At 41.8% G+C, this 19,587-nt stretch overlaps 1 protein-coding gene across 4 annotated transcripts in view; it reads left to right on the forward strand.

The window, feature by feature from the left end:
- Positions 1-19,587, forward strand: part of LOC111155379 (neutral sphingomyelinase activation associated factor) — a 58,285-nt gene that overhangs the window by 21,754 nt on the left and 16,944 nt on the right. For all 4 annotated transcript variants that reach the window (XM_022515530.1, XM_022515531.1, XM_022515532.1 and 1 more), the window contains exons 6-13: positions 3,163-3,213; positions 5,734-5,805; positions 6,128-6,175; positions 6,272-6,324; positions 14,227-14,356; positions 16,048-16,119; positions 16,493-16,601; positions 19,013-19,189. In XM_022515530.1, the coding sequence (XP_022371238.1) occupies positions 3,163-3,213; positions 5,734-5,805; positions 6,128-6,175; positions 6,272-6,324; positions 14,227-14,356; positions 16,048-16,119; positions 16,493-16,601; positions 19,013-19,189 (712 nt within the window). The remainder of the gene's footprint in view (positions 1-3,162; positions 3,214-5,733; positions 5,806-6,127; positions 6,176-6,271; positions 6,325-14,226; positions 14,357-16,047; positions 16,120-16,492; positions 16,602-19,012; positions 19,190-19,587) is intronic.

A 19,587-nucleotide genomic window follows, 5' to 3' on the forward strand; every position in this document is an offset into this window, starting at 1 on the left:
AGACGGGAGTGGAGGGACGCTCTCTCGTGCTTTTTGCTCTGGATTTTTACCTTGTTCATCTCTAAGATGAGAGGGTTAGAGATCATGTTGCCCCAACTATGTCCAGAGCCCTAGTTCCATGAAGTGTTCAAAGGAACATCCTTCTGCGCTCAGGTTAGTGTAGGAGAAGCTGTGGGAAGCAAAGATATGGCTTTCTCTACTTCGGGACCTGACTCAGTGCCTCAGCAAATAGAGAGAGGGTCTGGAGGAAGCGCTGTGAGGGTCTCAGGGAGGCAGAGGGCTGGGAGCAGAGGTGCTCCCAGTAGTTTTTGGACCACTTACCTCTTCTTTTCATGGAGCACTTTTTAACGTATATTGAAAAATATTTTTAGAAAGTTGGGAGATACCACATTAGGTAGTTTTCTAGGTCTGCCTTCCACAGGTCAATGAATCTTAAGGAAGAAAGCATTTCACAGCCTATCTTTAACTTCATGTTGTTTTAACTGGCATAGAGACAAATGGTTGTAGCCATCTACTACTCTGGGTCATGGGGGGAGAGCAGAACACCATTATTAATAATTCAGGCCTGTACCTGTGCTCTTGTTGTTTCTGAAGTATCCTTCTGCTTCATGGCCTCTTGTTAGAAGGTCCATATCTGGAAAGGAAGAAGTAGTTTTTCAGTCAGAAGTATGGTTTCCATTATAAAAATTATCCATTGTACTTTATTTACAAACTTACTGGAAGAGGTCTCATGTCAGGCAAACTCAAAACCAGCTTCACATCCGGGGTGACCAGTCATTAGTTACTCTTTCTAGAATTGTGTCAAGCTTCCTGGATTGGGTATACAATTAAAAAAAAAAAAACAACCCCAAAACTCAACTTTTGTGGGTTTTGATTACCTTAAGTGGTCACACTGTTTCAGAAATAATGTTATGCTCTCTCTCTCTCTCTCTGCCTGCCTCTCTGTCTACTTGTGATCTCTCTCTGTCAAATAAACAAATAAAAAAAAAAAAAAAAAGAAATAATGTTATGGTCCTTTAGCCTTTTAGAGAGTTTTGCTTCTTTTGCTTTCAAGTTTTCTTTCCAAATTTTAGAAAGTTTTAGAAAGTTTTCCAAGTATTAGAGAGTTTTGCTTCCAGATTTGCTTTCCAAATTTTAGAATAAAGAAGGGTATATGTGTGTAAATAATAGTTTTTGTCATGCATTTTTATATCCAGGAAATATATTTAAGGTTATGAAGCTATGGGAAAAAACAAAATACCAAAATCCCCTCTCCCCAAGGACTTTTCCTTGAGATGGGGGAAGAGACAGTAAGCAGACATCTTCTATAATGAAGACAATGCCAACAGGACAGAAGGCTAGAGAAGGATGAGGAGCATGTGTGCTGCTGTGGATAGAACCACTGGGGCTGCGTGTGAAGGCACACCGCTCAGGAGGCCTGAGCGAATGAGCCAGGCAGTGTCCTGAGCTGCGGAGGCCCTGAGAGGGAGCATCCTGGTGGGCGGCAGGCGCGGTGAGGAGGAGGGTGCTGGGGGCAAGACACAAAGGGCAGCTGGACAGAAGGGTCTGAGCGGTGGCAGGGTCCATGTCACAGAGAGCCTGCGGGCCACAGTTAAGAGTCCGAATACAGCACAAAAGCAAAACTCTCCTGGAAAGCTGAGAGGAGGAGGGGCGCCCCCTGCTTTGTATGTATTTGCACAAGTCTTGGAGGCCAGGTAGAGAATATGCTAGGGGTAGGGGGCATGAGCAGAAGCAGGAGGGCCTTTTGGGGTGCTGAGAACTCAGGGGTTTTAGACCAGGATGGTAGCGATGGCAGGGTGAGAGGTGGTCAGCGTCTAGATGTATTCTGAAGGAAAACCCCACAGATGCGCGGATGGCTTAGTTGCAAGGTACAAGGGGAAACCATCAGGAATGATTCCAGCAGGGTGGATAGCCATGCCTTTATTGCTGTGAAGAAGCCTGGAGAAGAGCAGGCTTTGTTTATAACGTGGCCTCTGAGAGGAAAAGCCCAATGGGCGTTTGGAAGCATTGGTGTGGTTCTCATGGAGGAGACGGAGATGAGAAAGAGAACGGGTTACCGTGGGTAACACCCTGGGGCTGGATGAGGCCTCCCAGGGGCTGAGTGTGCACAGAGGGTCTAAGACAAAGGCCCAGCGGCTCTGCCAGCGGTGGTTGGGAAGACAGAGGGTCACAGGGGAGACAGTAGGAGCAGCGGGTGAGGTCGTGGAGGGCCAGGAGCCAGCGTCTGGAAACCAACTGGGAAACTGCTTCAGAAGAACCGTGAGCTCTCTCGCCTGCTCTGAGAAACAGAATTGAGGAAGTCCTTAGAACAAACTCTTGGGTTTGGTGACATGGAGATCCTCTGCACCTTTTATGACCTTCTCAGGACAGGATTTCCATAACGTGGTGCAGCTGAAAACCTATCCTAAGCCCAGGAGAGACTACAGTCAGCTCTTGCAAAGGGTTTTGCCACGAAGAGGAACAGAAATGGCAAAAGGAGGATGTAAGACCAAGGGAGTGTTTGCATCAATGGTTTGTTTCAAACGGGAGAAAGTGCAGCGAGCATATTACACAGAACCAAAGTTTTTGAACAGCTGACAGGTAGAGGGAGGTCTGCATTCTGTGGCCTAGTCGAGTGACTGGCTTCGAGGGCCCAGGCACACCCTTCACCAAAACAGGAGGGAAGGCAGGGCTAACGGGACCAGCTCCATGTTGATGGCTCTGGGGGTGACATTGCTTGTTGCACATGGTTACTGACCTACAGTGTAAGTAGCTGGCTGTGTGTATAAGGCACTGTGTGCCCAGATCACCTCTAGAGAAATTTCTTGATTTTAATAAATGTATTTCATACCATAGTGACTCTGTTTCACCCATTTCTTAGAAAATAGGCACTTAGATTAGCTTCTTTCACCCATCTACTTGGTTACTTGGGACAAGTACAGAATTCATAAAACATCTTAAATATTTTATTTATTCAATAATTGTTGCTACCTTTTTGCCTTAATGAATCTCTTTAATTTAATATTTGTTATTCTTACATCAGACTAAGATCAATGCAGGTTCTTTTGGAAACTGAGATTATGTGACAATGATTTAAATTCCCTTCATAATATCCTAATTTATGGTAACTCATTATTATGAAAATTTTTAGTTATTTTACAAGTATTGATTTTTCTTTCTCAGGTGTATTTCATTAAAGAACACAACATTGTTGCCCCATATAAAATAGAAAGGGTAAGTAAAGCTTTTCATTTATTCCTAGCAATTTGCATAGTGATTTTAAGCAATAAGATTTTGTGACTTTATTAACATCTTTAATCAAATATAATAATTATGTGTATTTAGAAGCTTCTTACCAGCAGTTATAACAAAATTACCCAAGGGAGCCACAGACTTTAGTCCAAGAGCTTTCAATGAACTCTTTGACTTAAAAACAAATGTGTCTAATAAGGGAGAAAAGAAAGCTTAAATTATTAGATTAGAAATTGAAATCAGAATATGTATCATTTATAAGATTATTTACTGGATATTACTGAGAATGTATTTTTTTTAAATGCTTGAGAAATACTGATAAGTTATAAAATACCCTTATTTGGGAGCTCAGTCATAATTTATAAATTCTCTTAATTGGGAGAAACTATGAGTAGACTTGAATTCAATGTCTGGTTTTCCAGGACTTGTCAAGGAAGCGTAGATGTTACATTTAACCATTTTGTGCTTTATTTAATTCTTTTGCTTCAGCTTAATATATAGTAAAGGGTAACTTTGACCAAGAGAGAGTCTTTATAGGACTGACATCAGGCTAGTGCTCTGCATAGCGCCACCTCTGTGAAGAAGAAAAGCCACCCTCTCTGAGCAAAGAGCCCCGCAGGCTGAATGTCTGTCTCTGCAGTGCTTAGTCAGCGCCCATGGGACATGTGGACCACACACTGCGGCCTTGGGGCTTTATGCACAAGAAACACTTGCGTGTGCCAGTTAGTCAGAAACCACAAATACGAGATTAACTTACTCTCTGGTGGGACTGTTGGCATTGGGGAAGGTTAGTTCTTAATTGAGGGGGAGGGCATCCCTTTCCCTGCAGCCTGCTCCCAGGCTAAACCAGATACCCCTGCTATACCTTCACCCCTGCTGTTGGATAGTACCTCCATACATTGACACAAGCCTCATGGAGGTGGGGATGCCTCTCCCCCAAGCTGAGAACCACTGCCTGGAGGGCTCTCCCTCCTAAGGCTCTCCTGATACCCACTTGAAGGGCAAAGCTGTTCTTGGCCCACTGAAAAGTTATATAAAGAGAGAGGAGGGAGGTTGTCTGAAGCAAAGAAAAGCACTTTTGTTCCAGTGTGAATTAGAACACCCGAGGATTTCCAGATTTTAAAAAGAGGGGAATAGTGACACTGATAGTGACCATGAGAGATGACAGAATAGAAAGTGCTTGTTCCTCTCATGGTGACCCTCATTCAGTCAATGATACATGGACTGGTCCCTTTTGTGACAAACCTGGAAACCAGTTAAGAGGCTCTGCACCCCAGGTTAGCATGAAATGAGCCTCATTGAGGCTGATGGGGATGTTGGTAACATCCTTTCAGTGTGGGCCCTCCCTGGGCAAAATACCACGTGATGGGAGGGAACTCCCAGCTCCCAGCTTCTGTTGGGGAGGGAGAGACAAGACTGGACTGTGTGCCTAGTGTTCTGACTGTTGGGGTGGCTGCCCAAGGGACTGGCTTCTGTCTTGCCTGTCTTGGAGCAGCGATAGGAGCTGGCATATGCCCTAGATGCATGGGGCCATTGAAAACAAGGGGGAGCTGGACATCTGGCTGCTGCTCCAGGGGACCCATAGACCAGCAGACAGAGGACAGAGCAGCCCAGCAGACTCTCCCTCGGGGCAAGAAGAAGAAGACAACGTGTGACACATCACATTAATCTTCATAGTATATAGCCCCCCGCCATCCTCCAAGCACCTAAGTATTTGAAGCAAACATTGACAGAATTGAAGGGAGAAATTGTCAGTAACCTGGTAATAATAGAAGACCTCAGTGCCCCACTTAGTAACGGGTAGAACATCCAGACAGAAGGTCATTTAGGAAACAGCAGGTCTGAACAACACTGTGGACCAGATGGACCTAAGGGACACAACACTCGACCCAACGGCAGCAGAGTCCACATTCTTCTCAAAGGCACACAGAACATTCTCTTGGCTACATCACGTTAGGTCACGAAATGAATAAAAATAAATTCAAGATTAAAATCATATCAAGTATTCCTTTTGCCTATCGTGGAATAAAACTAGAAATACATAGAAGGAACATTCACAAGTGTGTGGAAGTTGAACAACACCCTTGAACCACCAGTGGGTCAAAGAAGAAATGAAAAGGGAAATTAAAAAATATCTTGGGACAAACAAAATTGAAACCAGAACATGCCTAAACTTAGAGGATGCAGCTAAAGCAGCACTAATGGGAAAGTTTGTAGTGATACCTGCCTACATTAAGGAAAATAAACGTCTCAGATTTAAAAACCCAACTGTGCACCTCGAGAAACTAGCACAAGAACCACAAACTAAGCCTGAAGTTAGCAGAAGGGATGAAATAATCCATGTAGCAGGAAGTCCGACAGAATCTACTCTCCCCTTCCAGGGTGGGATGCGGGCAGATATGCACACAGGTCAGCAGGGGTTGCAGATGTTCTTAAAGGAATACGGTTTGACTTGCTTCTTCCCCGTCCTTTGATTTGATTTGATTTCCTTTTTTTTGTTAGGGCAAGATGGAGTATGTCTTCGAACTGGATGTTTCAGGGAAAGTGGAAGACGTGGTGGAGACCTTGCTTCAAGTAAGCCAGCGCCTCAGTCGGGCATTCATGGGGCAGAGAATTCAAAGCAAACTTAGGCAGAAACTCAAAAAAAAAAAAAAAAAAAAAGAAATCATATTCATACATCTCACTAAAAACAATTTCTTTTATAAATATGAAGCAGATTTACTTGAATATGTGGAATTTGAAAACTGTGTATTAGGAAAAAGTCATAGATATAGCAGAAGTGATCTTAACCGTTACTAAGTAACAGAATGATTGCTGTTTTTCATTGCTTCTAAGGAAATACCTTTCTACTGTTTTAGCGAAAAAAACAAATTCTTGTTTATTTTTCATATTGTAGCTTCACAGAGCATCCTGCCTGGACAAACTAGGGGACCAAACTGCCATGGTAAGAGTTTCTAAAGTAAGTTGTCTTTACTGTGAATTAAATTGTATTGATATTTTACTCATAAATGCTTATTTTTAAATGGTTTTGTTTTCATAGATAACAGCTATTTTGCAGTCACGTTTGGCTAGGACGTCATTTGACAAGAACAGGTAAGTTAATGATTTCATTCCCTGATTCTTTTCCTTTTTCTTTCTTTCTTCTTCTTCTTTTTTTTTTTAAAGATTTATTCATGTGAGAGAGAGTGCATGTGCGTGTGAGTGAGGGGGGCAGAGAGAATTTCAGGCAGACTCCCTGCTGATCACGGAGCCTGATGGAGGGCTCGATCCCAGGACCTTGAGATCACGACCTGAGCCAAAATCAAGAGTTGGGTGCTTAACCGACTGAGCCAGCCAGGTGCCCCTCTCTCCCTGATTCTAAAAGACGTCTTACACCTGTATGCCTGCTTCAGCTTGTCCCAAACTGCCCGTGTGACCACCTGCAGCATCCAGACCCACTCGTGGTCAGGACTGGCGCTGGCCTTCGCTTCTCCATCCCGACGTTGGCCAGTCAACCAGGCTGACTGACTGATGCTCCCTAAGTCTTTCTAGTCTGTCACCATCTTTTCCCACTGTTGTTGCCTGAGTTCTGGCCACCATCACCTTCAGTCAGAACATCATAACAGCTGTTCGCTTATCCGCCTGACCCCGGTCTTCCCTTCTCCTGTCCTCTCTTCCCTCCTGCACCGAGTGTACTTTGAAAATGTGGTTTTTCTAAAGAACTTAATTATATCACTTGTCTGTTTAAAACTCCTCAGGATTTTCCATTGCCTTCAGGGTGAAATCTTCACCTTCCATGGCTTAAGATCTAGTCCTTGCACACTACTCTAGTCGCTGGTGGCTTGTCTCGAATTCTGTGTGCTAGCTCTTTGCGTCTGTGCAGACCCCAAGCATGCCCATGGTCTCTTCCCTCGGAGCCTTTGGAAGTGTTGCCTGTGCTTACCCAGCTCGGGCTCCTTCCTCTTTTGCACCTGGCTGACTCTTACTTACTCATCTGATTTCAGCTTAGCTGTTGGTAGTTCTGCAAAGTCTTTCCTGACCCTTCAGGCTGTGATCAGTATCTTACTAAGGCATCCTGCAGGGACCAGGAGACTACATTCCTACTGGTTTTTTTCATTGATTTTCTTGGTTTTTCTAAATATACAATATATTTCCTGCAAATAATTATTTTTTTAATAATTACGTTTTTATATGAACCTGTTCTCTTATTTCTCTCTTGCTTTATACTAAGTAGCTTTGCATCATCTACAGTACCACTGTATCAGTCATGTAGCTTTGTAACAACTCTTGGCATCTGCAGGTTCTGGGCCTCACCCCTTGTTTTCCTTTTTAATCTGTGTCTTCACTATTCTCGGCCTTATGCTGCACTTCCATATATTTAGAAACAGCTTGTCAAGTTCCATTAAAGAAAGCTCTCTGAGATTTTGACTGTGATCGCAATGAATCTCTCATTTCTTTAGGCCTTCTTTCATGTCTTCCTTGTGGTTTTTTCCATAAAGGTCTTTCCTCTGTTGTGCTGGATTTAGTACACATTCCTGATGGTATTGTAAATGATGTCCTAAAATGCTCACTTTCTGCTTATTGTTGATTTATAGAATGCAGGGGATGTTTGTGTACTCATATTGTTTTCAGCAACCCTGCTAAACTTTGTGATCAGTTCCATTAACTTTATATGTAAACTCTTTAATATATACAAAATCTTAAGTACAAATTGTTGCAGGCCCTATTCACTAAATATTTTTATTTTAGATTCTCATCTTAGAGTTCTGCTAAACCTATAGGTCACTACAGCTTAGGACAACATAGACTGTATTGGTTGAATTGATTCATTTATGGATTATGATACTTGGCTTTGGTTAGACGCTTATGTTTTATAAATAAGGTCAGTTTGTGATATTCTGTTTTATTGCTATCTTTGTGAGACTTGTGACCCTCCACCACATTTTAAAGTGTTGAAGAACTTGCCAGTAAAGCCATCTGGCCAATAATGTATTGTGTTTATATTTGTTCCTTTTTCTGTTTCACCTACATAGCATTAATTTTCTTTCTATTTTAATACTGGCAGGATATATTAGGTAAGTGGATTGCCAGGGGGAAGAAAAGCTTCCATTTTAGGAAGGAAAAGGAGTAAGAGGAATTAGCTTCTTTTGACCTACTTAGAATGCATAATTCTTCTGAGTTGCGATTTTTTCAATCCTGGGCTTCAGCATGACATTAATTTAGAAAATGGCTCACTCTGGAAGTTGTAATTAAATCCAGTCCCTAAAATGTTAGGCTGAAGAATTTGGAGAAGAAACTTTTGCCGTATAAAATAAGATGTTCCAGTGCTATATACTTCCTCTCAAAGAAAAAAATAAACTTTTGCCAAAATAAGCTTTCATCATAGTTCTGAGGAAATAACTTTCTTATTGAAGAAATGAAGGCTAACTATATTTATTTTTCCCTACTGTTCATTCTGAAAATTTTCAAATCCCCACAATTTGGAAAGAGAAACCTAATGAACACAGATACCCTACGGGTCACCCGGTGTTGGTTTGTTAACATTTTGTCAGATTTGCTTTAGTTCGTGCATGCTCTGTGAGAGGGTGCGTGTGCCTGTCTATGTGTTATATGCGCGTATATGTGTAGGTAATGTGTGCATGTGTGTGTGTGTTTGTATTGTGTGTAAAATATGCTCCTTCAGAATCACTCGAGTTACAAGACGTCATGACACTTCACCCATAACTATTTCAACATGCGTCTCGTCGAAGGGTGTTCTCTGGCGCTCCTCTGTACTCTTACAATACTCGGGTACCGATGATTCTCTAACACCGTGTGATTTCTAGTTTCAGAGTCAAGTTTCTCCCTTTTGTACCCCAAAACATCCCCTTTAAATTACTTTATTTGGGGCGAATTTTACATCTAGACAGAAGGTGTAAGGATAGCCCACTTTCCCCCACTGTTACATGTTTAGTCTGTCAATGTGGCCGCATTTGGTTGAACGGATTCCTAGACCGGTGATTTTTTGGATATTTTTAAATTTGATTTTCCCAGTTATTTGTTACTGGCATATAGAATTACAGTGTTTGTTGTTGTTGTAGTTGTTTTTAAACATTCACCTTGTATTCTGTGACATTTCCAGATTTACTCATTGGTCGTGGTGGGTGTTTTATAGATTGCATAGAGTTTTCTATATACCTGCTTGTTTAATCGGTGGATAATGACCTTTCCACAGAAATCCTTATGGCTTTTACTTCTGTCTTGCTTCATTTTACTGTTTAATTAATAGATGTGATGGGAGCATATCCTTGTTCTGTTCTTGATCTTACAGGAGAAGGGTTTATTTCACAACTAAAGAATGAGGCTGCCGAGGTTTTTCATGAATGCCCTTAATCAGAATGAAGAAGCTCCCATTTATTCCTGCTTTGCTGAGAGTATTTTCAATAATAGTTTTAGAGGGGCGCCCGGGTGGCTCAGTGGGTTAAAGCCTCTGCCTTCGGCTCAGGTCATGATCCCAGGGTCCTGGGATCGAGCCCCACATCGGGTTCTCTGCTGAGCTGGGAGCCTGCTTCCCCCTCTCTCTCTCTGCCTGCTTCTCTGCCTACTTGTGATCTCTGTCTGTCAAATAAATAAATAAAATCTTTAAAAAATAAATAAATAAATAATAGTTTTAAAGTTTTGTTAAATATTTTTTTTCTGCACTTACTGAAATGACCATATTTTTTTCTACTTTATGCTGTTAATGTTGTGAATTACATTGATTGATTTTTTCGGTATTAACCAACCTCGTTCATGGGCTAAATGCAATTTGATCATGATATATTCTTTTTACATGATTTGATATTACTGGACTTGCTTTGCTAGTGTTTTGTAAAGGGTTTTTGCATCTGTGCTCATGAGGTATATTGCTGTGTAAATCTTTAATGTATTTGTCAGGATTTGCTATCAGGATTAGGTCAGCCTCATCAAATCAGTGTAGCGATGTTCTTTCATCCTCTGTTTTCTGAAAGTGTGTTGGATTGTATCTCTTCCTAAAAATTTTAACATAATTTATTGGCGAAGTATACAGCCAGAGTGTTCTTACTTATTTAATTTATTTACTAGCAGGAGACTGTGTAGGTTGTTCATGTCTTCTTGTGCCTGTTCGGTAAGCTGTGGTTTTCAAAAAATGTTTCCTCTTCCTACCAGGTTTATTGGTATGAAGCTGTTAAGGTCCTTTTGATGTAAGTAGGATCTGTAGCGCTGGCCCCTCTTTCATTCCTTATACCAAGGCTTTGTCTTTTCTCTTTCTTTATCAGTTTTGCCAGGTGGTTGCCAATTTTATTAACCTCTCAAAGACCCCACTTTTGACTTTACTGAATTTTCTCTACTTCTCCATTTTATGTAAAATTGATTTCCACTCTTACGATTTCCTTCCTTTGGTTTACTTTGGGGGTTAACTTTTCTTTTTCTAGTGTCTTACGAAGACGAGACCGCCAGTTTTAGACCTTCTTGTAATACAACTAGTACTTCTCTGTAACTTGACCTCTAAACTGCTTCAGAGACGTCCCACACGTTTTGATATGCTGTGTCAGTGCCGCTACTGTAAAAACATTTTGTAATTTCCTGTATCATTTCTTCCTTGATCCGTGGGTTAATTAAGAAGTATGTCGTTTACCTTCCGCGTATTTGGGGATTTTGTTATTATTTTATAGTTACTGACTTTCAGTTGACTACCATCTCAGTTCAGAGAGTCTATGCTCTGTGATTTCAGTCCGCTGCTGCTGAGAGTTGTTCTGGAGGCCCTGTGCATGGTCTGTCATGCTGAATGCTTCCCAAGTCCCAGAGGGGAATGTGTACCCTGCAGTTGTTGAATATCGTGTTCAGATCATCTCTACTTTGTTGATGTTTTGTGGATTTGTTCCATCAGTAACTGGGAAAAAAGTGTTAGAATTGCTAATAATGATAGTGGAATTATTCCCCCCATTTCTGTTAAATTTATGCCTTGTATATTGTGAAGCTATATTGTTAGGTTCGTGTACATTTAAATGTAATGTCTTCTCAATGCATTGAGTCCTTCATCATAGGACGTATCCCTCCTTAGCTATTTGTCTTGAAGTCTGCTTTGCCTTCTTTTAATCTAGTCATACCAGTATTTTCATGTGGTATGTTTGCACATTAATATCTTTTTCTGTCCCTTTATTTTGTACCTGTGTCCTTATTCTTTTTTTTTTTTTTTAAAGATTTTATTTATTTATTTGACAGACAGAGATCGCAAGTAGGCAGAGAGGCAGGCAGAGAAAGAGGAGGAAGCAGGCTCCCCGCTGAGCAGAGAGCCCGATGTGGGGCTCGATCCCAGGACCCTGGGATCATGACCCGAGCCAAAGGCAGAGGCTTTAACCCACTGAGCCACCCAGGTGCCCCCCTGTGTCCTTATTCTGTTTCTGAAAACCACATGCTTTATATAGTTGAGTCTTGCTTTTTATAGTCTGACAAGCTCTCCTTTTAAATGGGGATGTTTAATTCATTTTTTTTTTATTTATTTTTTAGAGAGAGAGAGACCAAGTACAGCAGGGGAGAGAGCAGAGGGAGAGAGAGAATCTGAAACAGACTCCATGCTCAGTGCAGAACCTGATGCAGAGCTCAATCTCACAACCCTGAGATCGTGATCTGAGCGGAAACCCTAGGAGTTGGATGCCTAACAGTTGAGCCCCCTAGGTGCCCTTAATTCATTTATGATGATGTAGCTATGGTTGATTTTAAACCCAATGTCATAACACTATGTTAGCATTCCATTTGTTCTTTGTTTTTCTGACCCTCTTTTCTTGCCATCTTTTGGGTCAGTCTGATATTTTTAAGTATTCCATTTTATCAGCTCTCTTGACTTTTTAAGCTGTGCCACTCTGGGTCATTTTAGTGGTTCCTCCAGAGATCACAGTACACACCTTGTACCATCGTGTGTGTCCAGTGACATGACACAACTGTACAGCAGTGTGAGAACCTTACACCAGTGGACTTCCTTAGAGCTCTCTCACCCACTCTCATCTTGTGGTCTTATATTAAATTTCTCCATGTTGCATAAAACGCACAACACAGTGTTCTTTTTCTTCAAACAGTCATTAGCTTTTTCAAGAATTTAGATACATACATATGTGTCTATGTCAATTAAAAATACTGAAAGATTAATTTTCTTCTGTTTACTGAGATATTTAACCATGTGCTGTTTCTGGTACTCTTCTTTCCTTTCTGCAGCCCCCGTGTGTTTAATCTGGCATCCTTTCTCCTCAGCTTGAAGAACTTTCTGTAACATTTCCTATAATGCAGATCTGTTCAAGATGATTTCCCTCAGCTTCCTGGGGGAATAGAGCTGTTTCCCCTTCGTCTTTGCTGCCTTTGGGATTCTAGGTTGGCTGGTGCTCCTTTCTCTACTGTGGAGATTCTCCTTCCATTATCTGTTGGTGTCCGTGTTGGCTCTGAGGCCACAGCATGTGTCTCACTGTTGCCTCCATGTCGCTGCCAATTTCTCTGTGCTTATCCTGCTTGGGGACCTCTGGGTTTCGGGCTAACAGGCATCTAGGAATTGGCGTCCCCTCCCTCCCCATTTCCTCTGCCCTGTTTTCTATCTCTTCCCCCACAACTGGAGTCATGCCTATGTTAGTGTGTTTTATATATTCCCTCAGGTCTCCCATACCCTGTTCTGTATTTTTTGCTTTTATTCTTTTATCTTTTGTTTAGTTTCAGTTAGGCCACTTCGTTGTGACCTGTTTTCAGCCTGACTGGACGTCTCTGCTATGTCCAGTCTGTTGTTCCGCTTGCTTAAGTAATTCTTCATTTCTCTTCTCTGGACGTGGAGACCCAACTAAATGCTGTTTACCTCCAGAAGTGGTTGCGCGCTCACCCCTCCTTGTGCCCCCTTTCTTGTGCTGGGCGCTCTGAGCGGCCGAAGCCTTCCTAGCAGCCATAGTTACAGTCCCCATCTCTGCTACCTGCAGTTCTTTTGGGGAGCGATGGAGATTTTCTTCCAGAGGGGCTCAGGACCTAAGCACTTGAAGGACCTTGGAGACACCTTCATGCCTTGCAGCTGAGCCACAAGCCTTCTGAACCCTGGGCCATTCCCCCCTGCTCTCCACCTAGTGGCGGCATTTTTGTGCCTCTACCCTACTTCCCTCTAGACCTCTCTCTATCCGCAGCCCTTCCCCTTCTGTCTGCCACAGGCGGCGCCTCTTGCCATCATCACCCAGCAGCTGCTCTCTTCATTCCCGTTTCTTTGCATCTTAAGCTTCCTGACGGCTTTTAAAAAGGCTTGTGAAGCTCTTCTAGCCAGTGTGTGTGGTTAGGGTGACAGCTGGGAGGTCTCCTTCACTCCCTAAGGAGGTAGAAGTCTGTCCTGTAGGCTGTCATCCCATTGTTACTGCTAACAATGCGGGGATTTATTTTTTAACCAGTTGCTGACTTTTTTTTTTAACTAATTAGTAAAGCAAAAAGACAATGGACTTTTTTGCCTAGTTAAATAATTTAGGAGGGGTAGTGGAAAAATCACATTTGACTGGTTTTACCACAGTAAAGCCACGAAAGAACATACCTTGGAACTGACGTTCAAGTAATTGTAATTATGGACTCGAGGCCTTACCAATGCTGTGCGAAGTAAATGGCACCTGTGACTCAAAAAATAGGACTTAGAGACACAACAATAGAAAAATATGTTAATATAAGAATAGTTTCAAGGTCAGTTTATTTTGGGAGGAAAAATAGTTCAGCTGTAAGGGGTTGTTTGGTATTACTTATTTGTGTCTTCTCTTCTGTGATAAACTCATCTGTTGTTGTTTGAGTTCTTACTCTGCCACTTAAAAGAATGTCAGGTTTTTTGTTTTGTTGTTTTTGTTTTAAGAATGTCAGTTTTATTTAAGCAACCAGTTTATAATGCCATTTTTCTTGTATTAAGTGTAGTGTTCAGACAGATCCCGTGCATAGTCACACTGTAGCTCCCTTCGAGAAAGTGAAACCTAGGAAGTATTGATTTATGATTCTTCTTACTTTTGCTGAAAACCGTATGGTCAGATTCCAGAGTGTTTCTGAAAAGCTGCACATGGAATGCAAAGCAGAAATGGTGACACCGCTGGTGACGAATCCCGGACACGTGTGCATCACCGACACAAACTTGTATTTTCAGCCTCTCAATGGGTACCCGGTAAGGAGGGCCACAGGGTCAGATGGGGAGCTGGTCCAGAACTGGAGTACTCCTTTTTCCCGGGAACTTGACCTCACAGTTACAGTGTTCTCATAGTTTGGCAAGGATCAAAACCCTACCCCTTCTCCTCCAGCAGCTGTGTGTTCAGCAGGTCTCCATGTGTCATCCTACTGCCCCCTTATCCAGACTCGAGCTCTTCTGATCTCTTTCCAGTAATTCTGGGGTTACTTGCTCTCACTGTAAAAAGAAACCCTGCCCCCGCCCCCAATTTTAGTAAAGGGTTGTTAGAGGTTTATACCTTTCTCCTTGGAAGCCATTCTGGAAGAGACCAATGAAATGTACTAAAATTAAAGAGAAATGGGTATTTTCTGTATAGCTGAGTTTGCATCCATATATGTGGTATTTCTTGTTTCTCTTTATTGAGGAGCAAAATCAGTAGATCCAAGTCTGTCACAAGCAGTGTGACAGTGTCCCCTGCCAGCCAGCACCAACACACCTCTGGAAAAGGTGTGGTGCTTCTACCATGATGGTAGAAACAGTCTTCTCTTCCACAGTGACTTTAGATTTACTCGCCCAGATAGTTTAAGATAAACTCGGATTGCCACACTAAAATTTGTAAAGATTTGTTGCTGTATCTAGAGCTGAACACTTTTTGGAATGGTTCATTAGAAGAACAGAAATGCTAATACACTCTGACAGTGCATTGGACCATTTGGCAGGGCAGCCCGAAGAACATGTTTTCTGTCATAGGAGGCTGTGTCCCTGAAATTCTCCGCCTGGTGGGGTCAGTCATTCTGTCACTAAAACACCTGATTCTTTTGTGTGTGAAAAATGGTGCTATGACAATTTTGTCCACCAGGTGGCGGAACACCCTCACCCAGCCCTCCCACAGACACTACACCTGTACTGGTGTAATAGTTGGCTTGACCACTACTGTTACTATGGCTTGGGTCAAAACTTTTTGGGATGATACTGGAGTATGTGCTAGAGCTTCAGGATCCATAGTGTTTGCATGTATCCTCTCCCAAATCTCTGGGCTTAGATCCTTGACCAGCCGTCGGGCAATTTCCACAGTTCCACATGTGGGCTTTTCCTCTCTCTCACGTGGGGCAAGGTGGATGTATCACCATGTAGCTAGTCTCAGTGGCTTTTCTAACCTCATTCTCCTCTTACTAGTGCTTTAAGCCTCTTGAGAAGCGAGAACATTTTTTTCCTCATGAAGAAAAATTTAGAGGCCCTGCTTAATATCTTAGTTTTTTATGAGTCTTAGTACAATGTAGTCATTACAGAGATAAGGGACAGAATTCTAAAAAAATATATCCTGTGTCAGTTCTAAGAAAACCTTTGATCGGTAAAAAGATAGCAAAATTCCTGAGAGGTTATCTGTACCAGCACTTTAATATCCCCTTTCTCTCTGCAACCTTGCAGGAGTCTGAATGATAGATCAGTGCATTAGCATTGTTGGGGTCCTGACTGACAGTAGGGAGACTCGTCCGAAGTCATAAAGTTAGTGGAAAAGGGTAGGCAAGGACGTAAAACCAGAAATGTCTTGTTCTAAGAGCTGCCTTTCCAATTGTTCACATGTAACATGTCGGGAAGTCGAGATTTGGCCACTTTTTCACCTTTCTGATAGGGCAGGTTCTAATTGTGTCCAAATGTTGATGTTTGAGATTGTCTATCTACTTTTAAAGAAACCTGTGGTCCAGATAACACTCCAGGATGTCCGCCGCATTTACAAAAGGAGGCACGGCCTCATGCCTTTGGTGAGTTCTTGTGGGATGTCACTTCTCGGTAGATGATTCTCATATCCTCGGTTTAGCCAATGGTGCTGACTTGTAAACACTCATGGCATGTCTGAAAAGTACAAGTTTGTTGTACTGTAAGCATGTCGTCTGCAAGTCTTTCTTTTGGGTGAACTGTGTGCACGCATATACACACTGCACATAGTCATACAAACACACACATATATGTGCATTGCTGAATCAAATCTGTATGTGGAGAATGTGAATAAGTAAGACCTGCATATAAAAAGTAGACATCTTTAATTGAAAAGCTTTTGTACTTACATAGCTTGTTTTGAGATTGCAAGGTAAATACAGTGCTATTTATTTTACTGTTTTCTTACTGAATTTATAGGGCTTGGAAGTGTTTTGCACAGAAGACGACCTCTGTTCTGACATCTACCTAAAGTTCTATGAACCTCAAGATAGAGATGACCTCTATTTTTATATTGCCACGTATCTAGGTATGGTGCTCACCCTTCATTGTATCTATTCATATGACGGTAGTTCAGCTCCTGAGTACCTGGGGTAGGAAATAGGAGAAGAGAAATGCTATCTAGAATCACCTTTCTGGGTCTCCTTATTTCTTCACATCAGGAACTAAGGTGGGCAAATGGCATTCTAAAAATAAAACCATGAGTTCATATAAGTGAAATTTGGCAGTAGTCCGTTCCAAGTGTGTGTTTGAAAAACTCTTGATAAATATATTTGAATATTTTTTATATTGTAACACCCCCAAGTTGAATGGATTATAAAGAATCCACCTAATTATTTTTCTGTTCTGTCATGTCTAGATTCGTTTATGGAAACCAAGAATTGGTTTCTTAATGTGATGCAGCGAGTTGTCCAGTCATGTGTTTGTGATCATTAACTGTCATCTTAATCATAAAGCTGGAAAACAGCACAAAAGGAACACATGAGCCTTCTGTACTCAGAGGACTCCATGGGACTTGATTTGCTTTAAATTAATAGTTCCTCAGCCTTCCATAAAAATGTGAATTTTCCCACCTTTATCAGAAAGAACACCTGATTTTTCTTTTTAGACATGAACATATGAAATTATATGCTTGAATTATTCTTGTTTACAGAGTTGCTTGATAACTAAAATGGGTTGATTTTCAAAAGCAGATGTTGGGATTTTATTAATGCCATCTTAACTTTGTTTGCTGTTCTTACTCCCTTAGAAATGGAATTTTTCTCTCAGAAGAATAGTCTATTTTCAATGAGGAATATGTTTTATTTTACAATAGGTTTATTTATTTATTTTTTTTTTTTAAAGATTTTATTTATTTATTTGACAGAGAGAGATCACAAGTAGACAGAGAGGCAGGCAGAGAGAGAGAGAGAGAGAGAGAGAGAAGCAGGCTCCCTGCTGAGCAGAGAGCCCGATGCGGGACTCGATCCCAGGACCCTGAGATCATGACCTGAGCCGAAGGCAGCGGCTTAACCCACTGAGCCACCCAGGCGCCCATATTTTACAATAGGTTTAGAATTCAATTTTTTTCTTCTCACAATAAACTGTTACATTTAATTTAATGCCTAAGTATAGCTCTGATACACATAGATTGTTATTTCCTGCCGCCTGATTAAATTTTTTTTTCATTTTATTCCTCTAACTATATAACAAGATTACAACAAAAAATTCAACTTTCATGGTGAGTCCTAAAATCTCAAGTCAAAACACTTGCCATGACCTAAGAACTTGTTTCTTAAAGCTTCCTTATTCCCGCTGATCTTATTCCTCAGGTGGGTCAGACTTTCTTTGAGGTATTGTGAGTGTAGGAAATGAGAACAAGCATTTTGAGTTTTTAAGCTCTTTCCTTATAACTGGTGAGAGAAGAAACTTGGTAAAAATAAGTAAGGATAAATACTGAATCAACAGATGAGTTAGATAAATTGCCTGGCGGAGCCAACCAAATGTTGAAAGCAGAATCTTCTGAACAAAATAAAATAGTTGAGTCACTTTATGCCCTCCAGGAGGAAAGCTGTCCTTGGTGCCACATACTCTACGGTTGCATGTTTCCTTGAGGGTATTCTCGGGGGCGGGAGGAGACTTCCTGGTTCTCCTTTGAGAAATTGTGTTTTCCTACCAGAGACCTTCTTCTCCTTCAGCGGGTTCTTTTCTTTGTCTTGCTCCTCATGTGCCTACCTAATACATAGACATTGGCAAATCTGTGTGGTAGACCTTTTCCTGATCTAAAAGGAAACTGTTTTTGTCTTGATTTCATAAAAAGTGGAGGAAATAAGCTTTTGCCAATGGTCATGGCTTCTGAAAGGCGTTAAAATTCAAGCACTTTGTGTACTTGCAGGCTATATAGAATATAGTAAATATTATGTGTTACCATGTAATGTGTACATTTTGCCCCATACCTTCATATATGTTTTCTGAGACTGACGTGCTACCTACTGCGCTAATGAGGCACCTCATATATGTTTTATATCGTGTATTTAAATATGTAATGTTTCCTCCTGGTGAATGTCCTTGGAGATATTCATACTTAATGCAACAGCTACTTGGTGAAAACCAACCACAGCCTACTTTTCATTTTCTTAAAACGTATTTTTCAAAAATGCACTGACGGGTCTACATTTATCTAGTTTTGGGGGCACCTGGGTGGCTCAGTCGTTAAGCATCTGCCTGCCCCTCAGGTCATGATCCCAGGGTCCTGGGAAAGTCCCACAACAGGCTCCCTGCTCCCTCTCCCTCTGCTGCTCCCCCTGCTTGTGCTCGCTGTCTCTCTCTGTCAGATCAGTAAATAAAATCTTTTCAAAATTGTTCAAAAAAACCCCAAAACATGTAGTTTTTACACACTCAGTACAACTTAGCCCATGTTTGCCGAGTTCAGTGATGACCCGCGGGCCCTGTCCTCCTCAGAGCACCACGTCGCAGAGCGCACGGCCGAGAGCTACACGCTGCAGTGGCAGCGCGGGCACCTCTCCAACTACCAGTACCTCCTGCACCTCAACAACCTGGCAGACCGCAGCTGCAATGACCTCTCGCAGTACCCCGTGTTCCCGTGGATAATCAACGATTACTGCAGCACCGAGCTGGGTAAGTGCCCCGAGGCCCAGTGTGAGAGGAAAGCAGGTGCTGCGATCGTGAGGTGTCAACAGATTCCAGCCCATCTGGATCTCTGTACTAAGGGTTGCTAGTTTCCATCTCGCAGTACCAGGTCAGTGTTCTCCACGTTGTGTGGGGTTTGTAGGTGTTTTCTCCACTAGCTCTTAACTTCTTTTAATCCCAAAAGAAGGACTTACAGACTTCTTGAAAGGCATGCGCAGAAAGTATGCGTACGTTTTTAAGCCATATCATTACCTGTAATGACCGCATTTCAAATATTTAATTTTTCACTTTGAAAAGTGGTTTTGGGTTATCATATTATTTTAAAGTTCACAATCAAAAATGTGATGACCGAAAGTAATAATCATTCATTCTAGAACATTTAAAAA

This window comes from Enhydra lutris, unplaced genomic scaffold (assembly GCF_002288905.1).
Source record: "Enhydra lutris kenyoni isolate GAN:26980312 unplaced genomic scaffold, ASM228890v2 scaffoldscaffold41, whole genome shotgun sequence".
Lineage (NCBI taxonomy): Eukaryota > Metazoa > Chordata > Mammalia > Carnivora > Mustelidae > Enhydra > Enhydra lutris.